The 15,154-nt window shown below is 49.0% G+C and overlaps 1 protein-coding gene across 1 annotated transcript; it reads left to right on the top strand.

The window, feature by feature from the left end:
• On the top strand, window positions 1-8,809 carry RIPPLY3 (ripply transcriptional repressor 3). The gene is made up of 4 exons (XM_070403678.1): window positions 1-104; window positions 956-1,022; window positions 3,245-3,312; window positions 8,071-8,809. Exons 1-4 carry the CDS (start codon window positions 1-3, stop codon window positions 8,381-8,383), a joined length of 552 nt encoding a protein of 183 aa, XP_070259779.1. The 3' UTR covers window positions 8,384-8,809.
• Window positions 8,810-15,154: the final 6,345 nt, after the last annotated feature.

Genomic DNA, 15,154 nt, shown 5'->3' with positions numbered 1-15,154 from the left:
ATGAGACCCGAGGCGGCGGCGGGCGCCCGGGAGGCGCGGGGGCGCGTCTGTCCCTGCCCCGCGGACGGCCCCCGGAGGCCCCCTTCGCCACGCGGGCCCGAGAGGTGAGGGCGGCGCGCGGTGCCGGGAGCGGGGTGCCCGAGCGCCGGGTCCCCGAGCTCCACCGCGACGCCCGGCGAGCCCCGTGGCCGGAGGCCGGGGCGCAGAGTGCGGGGTCCGGGAGGTCCCGCGAGGGAAGAGCCCGCACTCCGGCTCCCAGGTCTGAGATGCTCGCGGCTGGGAACGCTGATGTGTCCGGGTCCCTCGACGAGCCTTGCAGGGGGTCCCCGCGCATCCACTGTCATAATCTCGGTGACGGTCTCTGCGCTGTATTCGGGGCCCCGTGCCTCAGCCCTTTTCAAGGGAGTGAAGCCGAAGGAAATCAACTTAGCGGGAGGGCGTGGCGGGGCTGGGTGGCCAGGCAGCGGGAGAGGAGAAACCCATGGCCCCTTTGTGCACCCCTATGACCTCTCTGTGCACCCCCATGGCCCCTTTGTGTCCCGTAGAACTAACTCTGCAGAATCATCTCTGAGCATTGAGACCGTTCAGTGATGGAGGCCGTGCGGCTGGAAGAAAGAGCGACCAAGTCGCCAGCTGTGGGCGGGAGTCTGAATGGAAGGGTCAGCCAGGCCGGGGGAGAAAATCTTCCACTGCTGTGTCCCCTGATCATTGTATCAGATTTGGGACTTCTCACAGCCCAGTGATGGCAGAAACGGGGAGTGTGCAGGAGGAAAAACACACACACACACACACACACACACACACGGCACGGGGTATCCACAAGGAACTTGGGGGGACGTTCCGGGGTGTCCAGGGACTCCTTTTCCAGGCACGCAACAGAAATGATGACTCCTAGGACACGACTTTAAAAGACAGCAGAGGATGCTGGGGTTCACCCTGGTCCCTTCCGTTTCAGCCCCACCCCGTGGCGACCTTGGACCCTGACACCCCGGGATGCTGAGCGGACCGGAGCTGCCAGCCAGGTGAGGTGAAGTGGGTGTTGTAGGCATCCACCAGGTCAGCCAGGAATGGCACCATCGGAAGTAATGACAGGCCCCTCCACCTGTCCCTCCCTCGGCGTCTCACGCAGTGTGGTCTGGGGCAGGGCCTGGTGAGCGGTGCTGATAAAACCTGGGTCACAGGAGGTTGGGCTCCTGCTTGCTTCTCCTTTCTTGAAAAGCAAAGCCTCTCCCTCGTAGCTATTTCGTGGGCATTCCACGACTCTTCTTTCATGTTGGTTTGCTTTTCCGCCTGCAAATGAATAATAGGTAGAGAGCGGGAGGAAAAGGCTGCCTCCGTCCCTCTGCCTTAGAGGAAAGCCGAGTGTGCCATTAGCGCTGGGCGGGTGCCACAGTGCAAACAAGGGTAGGGATCCGTCTGGGGTGCTCAGCAGGTGTGGTTAAAAGCCGGGCCCTTTCTGAAGCACTTTCCACCCTGTCTGGGAGCGCTGCTGGGGGAACCCAGGTTGTCTGAGCAAATACACTCCCGCGGGGGCTATGTGCGCCACGGTGAATGGCCACCACTCTCCTTTTGTTTCCTGCCGTGGGAGCTAAGTTGCTTTATGCTTATTGAAGTAATGGCTTGCTTTCATGGAATTCACCTTTCCTTGTTATAGTTTAAAATAGAAATGGATGGCTTTTTTAAAAAAATGCTGAAGTTAATTAAGCTAGAAAAGACATATGTGGCCTATGGCTTAGTGTGCAGTTATTGGTGATATGATAAGAAACTCGGGTGTGGGAAAGCAGGCGTGGACTACTTTATTAAATTAGTGTTAATAATGGGATTTTAACTCAGTTACTATTATTTAAAGAATGAAGCAAGTAAAAATCAAATTAACAAGAGATATGATTTCGTTGCTCAAATTATTATTAACTGCATGCAATGTCTAAATAATGAAAACTAATTCCTTCTTTTTCATTCAAACCTGACATAAGACTTCAAGTGCTTGAGAGAGAGATAATGTAGAAGTTTACAACGATGCAGTTTTCTTTTAAATGAAATGTATATGGAGCCTATCCGTTGCAAGAATAAAAATACTACAGCAAACTTCCTAACGTAAGATGGATTTTTATCCCTATGTGATGAGAAGGCCATTGGTGAGAAAAATGAAGATTGCAGAAAAAATGTTAAGCTGTAGCAACTCTCTAGCTGGGCACACTGGATTAAGCAGGTGTGCCCATGGATTTTGGGGGAGTGGAGGGTGGCTGTTCCGTGGGCTGTAGCGCTCGCAGCCCCCTTTTCCTGGGGCCAGCTGTTTGCAGGACTAAGTTGTCAGGGCGGAGCGGCAGGTGTAAGGCGCACGGCTCCCGGGAGCCCCAGCCAGGTGAGCGCAGCCGGTGGGAAAGGAAGCACTTATTGCTCAACAGCGCCCTCTCCCGACAAACAGGAGAATTCCTCGGCTCCAGAGCCCTGCTTGCATTGCTCTAGAATAGCGGTTCTCAACCTGTGGGTCGCGCTTTTGTGATTAATCACTATGCTTTAATTATGTTCAATTTGTAACAATGGAAATACATCCTGCATATCAGATATTTACATAACGATTCATAACAGTAGCAAAATTACAGTTATGAAGTAGCCACGAAAAATAATTTTATGGTTGGGGGCCACCACAACATGAGGAACTGTATTACAGGGTCGTGGCATTAGGAAGGTTGAGAACCACTGGCCTAGAAATTGGAGGCAAGGCTTCAAGAGGGCCCTGCCCTGAGTGGAGTGACCCTCACCCATTTCCGGGAAGATAAACAGCAGACCAAACTGTTGTTGACCTCTGTTCCATCTCCCTCCTGGCAACCTGCCGGCCCTGCCAAGGAGGGGATGTCCGGGAAGGAGGTGTCAGGCCTGTGCTGTCCTGGTCCCATCCTCCCCCCGTCTCCCAGGCCGCCCTCCCCGCGGCATTATTGGAGCGGGAGGCATGTGTGTCTCTCTCCAGCAGGTTTAAAACGCCTGCACAGGGGGACTGTGTGGGACGCACCTGTCCATCTCTGAATCCCTCGCAGTGCCCTGGGCATCACCGGCGACAGCACGAGGAAGACGGGCTTAGCAAGTACGGCGTCCGTGTTTAAATGGTTTCTAAAATCGCTACTGATGCTAACAAGTGCAGGCCGCTTAGATTTCGTTCTGTGTTTTGTTTTGTTTTTTTTTGTAATTTCAGGATGCGACTTCAGAGGCTTCTTGACTGTGTGTTTGTGTGTGTCTGTCTTTGCAGCTTGAGCCAGGGGGTGGCCAGCAGACTTCCGGATCAAAGGGGGCCTTTGGGTTTCAGCATCCTGTAAGGTAACCAACTCCACAGTAAGAAATGCATGATTTCCTTGTCATATCAGCATGGGCACACTGTAGTGCCTCCTACTGCAAACGTTTTCAACCAAGTGGCCAATAATTCTGTGCTCGCCAATATTATTGCGTTACTGTCATTCCAGGGAACTTCAAGGGTATATTGTGGGATTTCTGGAGTCCATGCATTTCTTCATTCCGTCAGTGTTCCCGCTGCAAGTTGGATTGGCCTGTCTTTCCTTCATACCTTTCGTTTAGTACCTCTTATGACATGTGAGGTACTAACGTCTTGTGTTAAATATAATTGAATGTGAATTATATAAGCATATCTATTCGTTTACCTAGCTCCGTGGTTGGCAAACCGCGGCTCGCAATCCACATGCGGCTCTTTGGCCCCTTGAGTGTGGCTCTTCCACAAAATACCACATGCGGGCGCGCACATACAGTGCGATTGAAACTTTGTGGCCCATGCGCAGAAGTCAGTATTTTGTGGAAGAGCCACACTCAAGGGGCCAAAGAGCCGCATGTGGCTCACGAGCCGTGGTTTGCCGACCACTGACCTAGCTCTTTAGGTACATTTCTATTTCTCCCCCAGGATATGTTAGTGTATTGTCTAGAGCAGCAGTTCTCAACCTGTGGGTCGCGACCCCTTTGGGGGTCGAACAACCCTTTCACAGGGGTCGCCTAAATACATCCTGCATATCAGATATTTACATGACAATTCATAACAGTAGCAACATTATAGTTATGAAGTAGCAACGAAAATAATTTTGTGGTGGAGGTCACCACAACATGAGGAACTGTATTAAAGGGTCGCGGCATTAGGAAGCTTGAGAACCACTGGTCTAGAGCAAAGTAGGCCTGGAAAGTGTTCATGGAGACTGAATGAGGGACGGGTGGATGCGCCCGCAGCTGTGCCTCTGCTTTCGAGGTCCTGGCAGGATCAAGACCCTCCCTGTGTATCCCTCTTACTTCCAGCCTTCAGCAGGCGGCTCACGCCCAGGGTTTTACCTGTTTCTCTGTCTCCATCTCTCTCCGTCTCCCATTTCCTTCATCGGAATAAGCCTAGTCCGACCTCTCATTGGAGTATTTTTACCTGCTGAGCCCGGGAGACGGGAGGCTTGGGTCGCACCCCCGGATACTAATTGCTGGAGGCGGCCTTAGAGCCCCTCAGACGGCCAGGGAGCGGCCGCTGGACAAGGGAAGCTTTCCCAGGCCCCTCTGTCCGTGACCTTTCATCCTCCTGGGATCGCAGGCGCTGGGTGGCTCCCCGGGTCTGACACACTTGTTCTGGGGGCCGGCCTAGGTGTATCTCATAGGCTCTGCTGGCGATCCCGGCTGCACTGGGGCGAGACCACCACCCTCTCATGCCCTGTGTGCATTCCCCGGCACCACCTGCCTGGGCCTGCCCCCCACAGACGCTCTGCTACTGCTCCCCAGTTTTCGATTCGGTGAAAGCGCGGTGACTGGGGAGGCCTGCATCGCAAACTGTATAAACGTTTATTACAGGAAATTTCAGGCGGGCAGGAAAGTGGAGAGAACAGTGCAGCGCGTGCCCGGTGCCCGCACCGGCCTCAATCATCGTTAACATTCTTCGCATTTGGTCACGTTTGTCACTGGCTCGCAACTCTTTTTAATTGTGGATGTTAGAATAAGAAAGCAAATTCCAGACGTCCCACAAAATCAAGTTCCCCTGTGAATGCAGTAGCCTCCCCTTATCTGCAACTTACACGTTTTAAATTGTCCTTCTGAGTGTCGTGAGTCCGAGCCTTCCCACGGCCCCGCCCAGACGTGAAGCGTCCCTTTGTCCAGCGGCTCCACACTGTACACCAGTGGTTCTCAACCTTCTGGCCCTTTAAATACAGTTCCTCATGTTGTGGTGACCCAACCATAAAATTATTTTTGTTGCTACTTCATAACTGTAATGTTGCTACTGTTATGAATCGTCATGTAAATATCTGATATGCAGGATGGTCTTAGGCCAGCCGTGGGCAAACTACAGCCCGCGGGCCGGATCCGGCCCGTTTGAAATGAATAAAACTAAAAAAAAAAAAGACCGTACCCTTTTATGTAATGATGTTTACTTTGAATTTATATTAGTTCACACAAACACTCCATCCATGCTTTTGTTCCGGCCCTCCGGTCCAGTTTAAGAACCCATTGTGGCCCTCAAGTCAAAAAGTTTGCCCACCCCTGTCTTAGGCGACCCCTGTGAAAGGGTCGTTCGACCGCCAAAGGGGTCGCGAGCCACAGGTTGAGAACCGCTGCTGTACACACTTACCTCCCGCCCGTCACTTCGTAGCCCCTCGGTTATCCCACCTACTGTCGGGGTGTCCCAGTGCTTGGGTTCAAGCAACCCTTATTTTACTTAATAGTGGCCTAAAGCCAGTCACACAATTTGGCTTACTTTTATTACAGTGTATTGGTATAATTATTCTATTTCATTGTTAGTGATTGTTAACCTCTTACTGTGCCTAATTTTTTAAAATACATTTTTATTGATTTCAAAGAGTAAGGGAGAGGGAGAGTTAGTGATAGAAACATCAATGAGGGGAGAGAATCACTGATCAGCTGCCTCCCGCACGACCCCCCCCCCCCCCCCCCCCCCACTGAAGGGGACCAAGCCCGCAACCCGGGCATGTGCCCTTGACTGGAATCGAACCTGTGACCCCTCAGTTCTCAGGCCGATGCTTTATCCACTGAACCAAACCAGCTACTGTGCCTAATTTATAAGTTAAACTTTATCATATGTATGTACATGTAGGAAAAAGCCTAGTTTGTACGGGGTTTGGTACTATCCATGGTTTCAGGCATCCACTGAAGGTCTTGGAAGGTGTCCATCAAGAATAAAGGTAGACTAGTGGACGCCAGCATAACACCTAAGTTTTAATGTGGCCAAACACTATACTATGCTTGTGTCACTGCTATAGGTATGAATTCTGTTTTCTGTTGCGGAGTTTCTCAACTGTTGACACTTTGTGTAGACTGGATTGTTTGTTGGTGGAGGTTAGGGGCTGTCCTGGGCACTGTAGCGGGGGCAGGAACTTGAAAGACTTGAAATCATCTTTGCAAATAAGCAGTGACCAATGGATAATCCTCTCAGCTCCTCAGCCACAGGGGGAATGCAAACAGATTCATGAAAGGTTTGAGGATAGAGATTATGGAGCGAGTAGGAGGTTTTTTATTATTTTTTTAATTGATTTTACAGAGAGAAGAAGCGGGGGGAGAGAGAGATGTTGAGTTGTTGCTTTACTTATGTATGCATTACTTGGTTATTTATTGTCTGTGCCCTGATTGGGGATCAAACCTGAAACCTTGGTGTATAGGGATGACACTCTAACCCAGTGGTCAGCAAACCGCCGCTCGTGAGCCACATGCGGCTCTTTGGCCCCTTGACTGTGGCTCTTCCACAAAATACCACATGCGGGCGCGCACATACAGTGCGATTGAAACTTCGTGGCCCATGTGCAGAAGTCGGTATTTTGTGGAAGAGCCACACTCAAGGGGCCACAGAGCCGCATGTGGCTCGTGAGCCACAGTTGCCGAGCCACAGTTTGCCGACCACTGCTCTAACCAACTGAGCTACCCGGCCAGGGCAAGAGTAGAAGGTTTTGGGGTTTTTTTTGTGTGTGTGTTTTTTTTTCAGCGAGGAAGGGAGAGGGAGAGAGAGATAGACACATCAATAAAGAGAGACAATCATTGATCAGCTGCCTCCTGCACACCCCACACTGGGGATCGAGCCCGAAACCCGGGCATATGCCTTTACCGGGAATAGAACCGTGATCTCCTGGTTCATAGGTCAACCACTGAGCATGCTGGCCAGGCCAGAGTAGGGGGTGTTTCAAATACTTTCTATGTATAACTGGAATCCTAAATTTACAAAACCTGGGTTGGTTTAGAGATTCCAATTATATATATATAAGCCATTTTCTCTTCTTTTTAAAAAAAATATATTTTTTTTATTGATTTCAGAGAGGAAAGGAGAGGGAGATAGAAACGTCAATGATGAAAGAGAATCATTGATTGGCTGCCTCCTGCATGTCCCCTACTGGGGATCAAGCCTGCAACCTGGGCATGTGCCTTTGATCGGAATCGAACCAGGGACCCTTCAGTCCCTGGAGGCCGAAGCTCTACCCACTGAGCCAGACCCGTTAGGGCATCTCCTTTCCTTTTTAAATACACAGGTATATTTATACCAAACGGTCCCCAAAATGGGATCTTGCTTGCTTGCTTTCTCCTTTTCCCTTCCGGTCCCCTTTCCCTTTCTCTTTTCCTTTCCCTTCCCTTTCCCTTCCCCTTTCTCCCTCTCTCTTCCTACTGGGCAACTAGCCAGGCTGCCATTGTCTATTCTGGAAAAGTGAGGGACCCGCCCCTATAGCTTCTCTATGGCAACATCCAGAAGCTTAGCTGCTTCTCCTCTACGCCAGGGTTTCAGAGTCAAGTTTCCTCAAGAGCCCCACGGGCCACAACACGCCCCATGGGAGGGCCCAGGAGGAGTCAACCCTCACGCGGTCAAAGGGAGCCTCTTAGTCCCGAACAAAAACAGTGTTTTCCTTTCCTTTTCCCTCCGCGGAAGCCACCCTTTCCTAATGGATGTGCTCACTCAGCTGCCAGCTCGTTTATGCACTAGTGTGTGTATGTGTGTGGGGGGGGGGGGGGGGGGAGAAGGGGGAGCTAACTCCTTCTAGGGACAGAGGTCCTCCAGGCGGGGTGCAGACGGGCTCAGGTTGACTAACGCTGTGTTTGTTTCTGAAACATTAGACTTTATTTGCCCATTTCAAAGCGCCAAGAGTATCTGCAGAGTTCCGGGGAGAAAGTGCTGGCCAGTTTCCCGGTGCAGGCCACCATCCACTTCTACAACGACCAGTCCGACTCCGAGGACGGGGAGCAGGAGGAGGCCCAGGGGCCGGCGGCAGAGAGCCCGGGAGACACGGAGCGTGGCCCAGGAGGAAGGGGCAGAGACCGGCCGGCACACCCCGCACCCCGATCTGGAGGGCACGGGGGGCTCGGCGGGAAGGGTGGGCTCCCACACGGTGACTCTCCGGGGGGTGCCGAGTGCTCCTCGTCCAAATAACGGGGGTTTCCCTCCCCCCCACACTTGCCGCGTATGCCTTTTGGGGACAGCTGTGCCTGGACACTGCATGGCCCAGGGGGCCAGCTCTCCACCCAAGGCTGCAGCACAGCTTCCCCTTCTCCTTGAGGCGGCTCTTGTTCAGGACATTCACAGAGAAAGGCCTCTGGGACCGAGGGGAGGTTTGTGTCCACAGGGTTCTCAGCAGGTAGGGCCGACTTCCGACCACATCCAGCGGCCACTGCTGGTCCAAGGAGACCCTCCCATGCAGGCCAGGAGCCCATCCCTGCCTCTCACGTCACCGGAGATGCATCGTGCAGCTGTTTGTGCTTTTGTACAAAAGATATTGTCCAAAGGTTCATGTGGTCGCTCTGTGGCATTCTCAAAAAATTATTTATGGAAAACAATAATTCCTGTAAGAATAACAGAAATAAAAGATGGCTTTTTAGGAGACGGTTGTGGATAAACGTTTTCATGGTTGGTCTTTAAGGGCTATGGGTATGAATAGAGATAGAGAAGAGCGTTAGCCCTGAGTTGGGGGCTGCTTTGGGCTTGTTACTTGAATAGAATGACATAGCTATCAATCAAAGTATTGAATGTAAAATTATTTTCATTTTTTTATAGTTGAATGACCAAATGAATACATTCCTCAAGGTATTTTACTGAACTATGTTACAGGTGGTTGTCTTCCTCTATACAGCGGTTCTCAACCTGTGGGTCGAGACCCCTTTGGCGGTTGAATGACCCTTTCACAGGGGTCGCCTAAGACCATCCTGCCTATCAGATATTTACATTATGATTCATAACAGTAGCAACATTACAGTTATGAAGTAGCAACGAAAATAATTTTATGGTTGGGTCACAACATGAGGAACTGTATTCAAAGGGCCAGGAGGTTGAGAACCACTGGGTTAGGGCAACACGCAGCCTCTTGCGTCCGAATTCCTTCACATGGCATAATGTCTCCAAGGCTCATCCATGTTGTGTCATGTAACCCTCACTACTTCCTTCCTTTCTGTGGCTGAATCATATCCCACTGTATGGGGAGACCACATGTTATGAAAACAGCACCCAGCTCAAAACCAACAGGCCAGTCCCCCTAGGATATCCTCTCCGGCTCCCACCCCATCACGTCCCGGCGCTGTGGGTCCCATTTGTCTGGTTTTGAATTTGACACCAATGGGATCCCAGGGCACATGCTCTTTTTTGTCTGGTTTCTCTCAACGTTAGTTCGTGAGACTCAGTCACAGTGCGTGCAGGTGCGGATGCCATTCTCATTGCCGAATGGGACCCCAGGGTGTGGATGCAGCACCGCCCCCCATCCCATCTAAGGATGAGTATTGGGTTCGTTTCCGTTTGAGGCAACTGAATAACACCTTTGTGCATATGGTGATTGGTGGACAGACGGGCCCATTCCCATTGTACGTGTGTCTAGGAATGAAGCAAAATCACAATTTTTATGAGTCTGGTCTCCTCCAGCCAGAACATGATTTCAGAACTGGAGGGGGGGGGGGGGTCATAGACCAGGACACAGAGGAGAAGAATGAGGCTGCCAGCATGGCCGTTGTTTTCTCGGAGGTCTTTAAAAACGGGCTGGAACTCAGAGGCGCTGTGAGCGGCCATAGCCAGCGGACTCTCCGTTCTTCCTGAACTGGGGTTTTGTAACGGGACCTCGGAGCTTACTGCATTAGGGAATGGGATGAGGACTGAGACCTGGATAGTCAGTCCCCTAAGATGCTGGAGAAGAAGGTCTAAGAACTCTGCTGCAGGTTCTAAGAAGTTTCCAGAAACATAATAAGGTTTCAGCCAAGCTCTTGAGCTCATCTCATCCCTTTACGTGCGGAGAAAATCTCATGCAGAAACAGTCAAGTCTGAGAAGGGGACCCAAGTCCCACAAATGCCCCCTTTCCAGCAATGAGCCCAGGCCTCCTCCCCATCTGCCTCCCTGCCTCTGCCCTGGGGCAGATCAGCTCCCTGGGGATGACACCAGCCACGCATGTCACTACTCCGCGCTGTTTCTCGTGCACACCCATAATGCTCATTCTATAGACTCTACTCGAGTTTTCCCACTTCTGTATTTTGGGCCTGGAACAGTCAACTGAACTCACCAAGGTTTCTTTGAGCAATTTTTTTTTAATTAAAAACTTTTAAATTAAAAACTTTTTTAACATTAAATTTATTGGGGTGACACTGGTCAATATGATCATATAGGTCTCAAGTGTGGGTTTCTATATTGCACCGTGTGGAGCAATTTGTTTGTATCACCTTTTTTTTTTTTTCTGTGCTGGGAAGATATTTCTAAGCAAGAGAAAAACTGCCCTTACCTAACACCAGAGGGAGAATGTAATCCTCCCCTCAGGATGTGAGTCACTCCTGCATGACTCATGAAGGCAGAAACAGGTACTCTTTTACGATGACCATGAAAACGGTGGATGCTTCTAAAGATAATTTGACTGCCTTAGAAGTTGCTGGGCAAATCTAAAATACGGTATTAATAGTCCATTATGTCATTACATAGTAATCCTTACAAGCAGATTTCACTTGATAGTTTCAGATATTTCACAAAGTTGCTCAACATCATTAGTCCTTATGGAAATGCAAATTAAAGCCACAGTGAGATACCGTCGTGCACCTACCAGAATGGTCACAATTTTAAAAGACAGGTAATAACAAGGAGTGACAGGGTTGTGGAGAAGGTGGAACATCACTGGTGTGAATATAAAATGCTAAATATAGGATGTCCCCCAAAATGCATGCACACACTTTGAATTATAAAGGTGGTGTGTATTAAAATACATTTCATTTTCAAGATTGAGCTATTGGCTGTTAAAGTGTGTATACATTTTGGGGGGACATCCTGTCGTTTGGAAAAGAGTTTGGCAGTTTCATAAAAAATTTAAACATAGCTCTAGCTGGGTTTTCTCCGTAGTTAGAGCATAATAGGCCCAAGGACTGAAAGGTTGCGGGTTCAATTACGGTCAAGGGCATGTACCTGGGTTGCAGGTTCGATCCCAGGCCTCAGTTGGGGCGTGGGCGGGAGGCAACCAATCGAGGTATCTCTCTCACACTGATGTTTCTCTGTCTCTCCCCCTCACTTCCACTTTCTCTAAAAATCAATGGGAAAAATATCATCGGATGAGGATTAACAACAACAAAAATTAAACATAAATTTACCATACAACCTAGCAATTCCACTCCTAGGAATCTACCCAGGAGAAATGAAAACATATATTCACAAAAAGATATATACACAAATGTTCATAGCAGCTTGATTCATAATAACCCCACACTGGAAACAATCCACATGGACCTCAACTGGACGATGGGTAAATCAAAGGTGCTCTACCCATGCAATGGGGTATGATTCAGCAATAACATGGGATCTAATGAAGCCTTGTTACATGCTAAAGCATGAATGGGCCTTGAAAACAAGCTAAGTGGAAGAAGCCAGAAGCGACAGACTGCATTGTGCGATCCCATTGATAGGAAATGTCAAGAAAAGGCAAATTGATAGCCATGGAGAGCAGAACAGAGGCTGCTTTGTGCTGGGAGTAGGGGTGGGAATTAACTGTAAATGGGCACAAGGAAACTTTAGGGGTGATGGACATGTTCTAAAACTGGGTGATGGTGATTGTTGCACAAGTCTATAAATTTGCAAAATCATTGAGTCATATAGTGCCAATGGTGAATATATATAGTATACAAATTACAAGACAATACAAGCTGTTTTAAAAGCTGAAAGTCTTCTGTTAAAACAATATTTGTGGCCCTGGTGGGTAGCTGAGCTTGTTAGAGTGTCATTCCAATATGCCAAGGCTGCAGATTCGATCTCGGTCAGGGCACATCCAACGAATGCATAAATAAATGGAACAACAAATCCATGTTTCTCTCTGTCTTTCTGCCTCCCTCCCTTTTCCCCTCCTTCCCTCCCATTTTGTCTTTCTAAAATATGGCAAAAAAAAGCCAAAACCCCCCCCAAAAACCCACATAATATATGTATCTTTTTCTTTAGCCACTGAGTCACTACAGGCATAATGCAATCTTTTTGTGGCGTGACAACAACTTTAACTTACAAAGTAACCCAAAGGAAAAAAATTCCAATGAAATCCTTTGGTTTCTCCCTCGACTCTTAGTTTTTACTTTCCTGGGTCTATCGAGGTTCCGTCTCCGGTGCACTTGCAGTGACCTCTGAGCCATCCATCACAAGAAGAGGTCCAGGTGTATTTTAGGATGACGACTTCAGTTCCACAGCAAGACATGCAGGGAAGATCAATCGCTGTGATCCAGGTCATCATCAGGCTTGACATTTTTGTGAGCATCTTAAATTCCTCTACACCCCAGGATTATGTTGTTAAACAATGCGGTGGGGCCAATACCCAGGCTTGTTAGATGTAAAGTTTGGGGCTTCACGTTATCCACAAGATCAAAAAACAATGGTCACCAACGGTCATAACTGGAGGTCTCTCCAGATACATCAGATACTAACATGCAAATGTGGGAGTTTTACATAGCTTTCCACAATACATTGCCCTAACAATAGTTATAGCTACCATAGAGGTCATTAAAAGACATTTCAACAAAATTGATTTAAATACATTTCTTATCGACACACAGCAGATACAGAAGAGGGAGAAAATTCTAAGGGCTTGCTGAATTTTAAAAGATAACATACCTGCCCTGGCTGGTGTGACTCAGTGGGTAGAGTGTCGGCCTGGGCTCTCGGGTTCACTGTGGTCAAGGGTTTGATCCTGTGCAGGAGGCAACCAATTGATGTGTCTCTCTCACATCAGTGTTTCTCTCTCTCTTTCTCCCCTCCCCCCCTCTCTAAAAATAAATGGGAAAATATCCTCTGGTGAGGCTTAACAAAAAGAAAGAAAAGAAAACATAACATAACCTTGTACACCCAAGATTAATGTAATATTGTATGTCAACTAGACTTTAATTTTAAAAAAATAGTGAGAGAGAGAGAGAGAGAGTAAAAAATAATTAAAGAAAAGGTAATGCACCCTTTAAAAAACAGCCAGGTTAACAAATAGATCATCATCACCCCGGAAGCCCCTCTGATGCCCCTCCCAGCCCCACACTCTCTTCCCCAAGGATAACGATTTTGACTTCTAGTACCATAGGTTCATTTTTAAAAAATATATATTTTTATTGATTTCAAAGAGGAAGGGAGAGGGAGAAAGAGAGAGAAACATCAATGATGAGAGGGAATCATTGATTGGCTGCCTTCTGCACCTTGGATCGAGCCTGCAACCCAGGCATGTGCCCTTGACCTGAATGGAACCCGGGACCCTTCGGTCTGCAGGCCGACGCTCTATCCACTGAGCCAAACCAGCGAGGGCATCATAGGTTCATTTTGCCCAATTCTGTACCTTGTGTAAATGGAATCATACAGTCTGTGTTCACTTGTGTCTGGTTTCTTGCATTCAACACTGTGCACATGAGTCCCTGACTGTTCAATGGCATTTTGTTGTAGGAACATAGTCCTACTGATTTTTCCATCTACGGTTGGTGGACACTGGGGCTGCTGCCAGCGTTTGGCTGTCAGGAAGAAGGCTGCTATGGGCATTGCTGAGTAGGCCTCTTGTGCACGTGTGTGTTCATGTCTGCCGAGGAGATAACGAGGGTGGCTGCTAGGTCACGGGGTATGTGTATGGTTGGCTTTAGTGCAAATCATTTTATTTTGCTAAAATCTAGAAAGCCACCTGAAGTGGTTTGACAGTAAACAGACCGACCTGCAGAGACTTCCTCAATACAAACAGGCCATCATCCTTCTTCGGGGTTGACCTGTGCAAACACTGCCAGGGGCAGGACAGCTGAGACTCAGTCACGGAGCGGCTGGAGGGCGGCGTCTCCCAAGCATGGCTCTGAACACACATCGCCTGTGCGTTTCCTGTGAACTTCCAGGCATTCGTCCTGCAAGCTGCGGCCCGAGCCCGGGGGAGCTTTACTGGGCTTTGACCCAAAAGAAAGCATTCCGTTTGTTCAGTTTCCCCCCAGGACAGTGATGGCGAACCTTTTGAGCTCGGCGTGTCAGCATTTTGAAAAACCCTAACTTAACTCTGGTGCCCTGTCACATATAGAAATTTTTTGATATTTGCAACCATAGTAAAAAAAAAAGATTTATATTTTTGATATTTATTTTATATATTTAAATGCCATTTAACAAAGGAAAATCAACCAAAAAAATGAGTTCGCATGTCACCTCTGACACGTGTGTCATAGATTCGCCATCACTGCCCTAGGACCTGGAGGTCAATGTATCATCATTATTAATTTAAAAAATATTTTTATGGATTTCAGAGAGGAAGGGAGAGACAGACACATCAATGATGAGAGAGAATCATTGATCAGCTGCCTCCTGCATGGCCCCACTGGGGATCGAGCCCGGAACCCGGGCATGTGCCCTGACCAGGAATCTAACTGTGGTCTCCTGGTTCATAGGTTGACGCTCAACCACTGAGCCACCGCGGCCGGGCCAATTTATTATTATTTTTTAAGTCCAGGTGATTATTAGCGCAGGCTACCGGGCGGATTCTCCCAGTTCCTAGGTGGCACTTCTCTGCGTTCTCTGGAGCTCCGTGGGCGGCACCGAGGGGGGAAGCAGGCTCTCGCCTATAACCGGTGCTCCTGGGAGAGTTGCGGGCTCATACCAGACCCAGGGCATAGCCCATCCCTGGCCCGTCACCTCGATACTGGAATCCACGCCAGCAAACCCTGAGGCAGCCACGGTGCTTCGGTAGGATGTGTGTACGGCCCAGGGAGTCTTAG

This window comes from Myotis yumanensis, unplaced genomic scaffold (genome assembly GCF_028538775.1).
Source record: "Myotis yumanensis isolate MYYU_CA2020_CCGP unplaced genomic scaffold, mMyoYum1.0.hap1 SCAF_2, whole genome shotgun sequence".
NCBI classification, from domain to species: domain Eukaryota; kingdom Metazoa; phylum Chordata; class Mammalia; order Chiroptera; family Vespertilionidae; genus Myotis; species Myotis yumanensis.
This window is presented reverse-complemented; position numbering and strand designations above follow the sequence as displayed.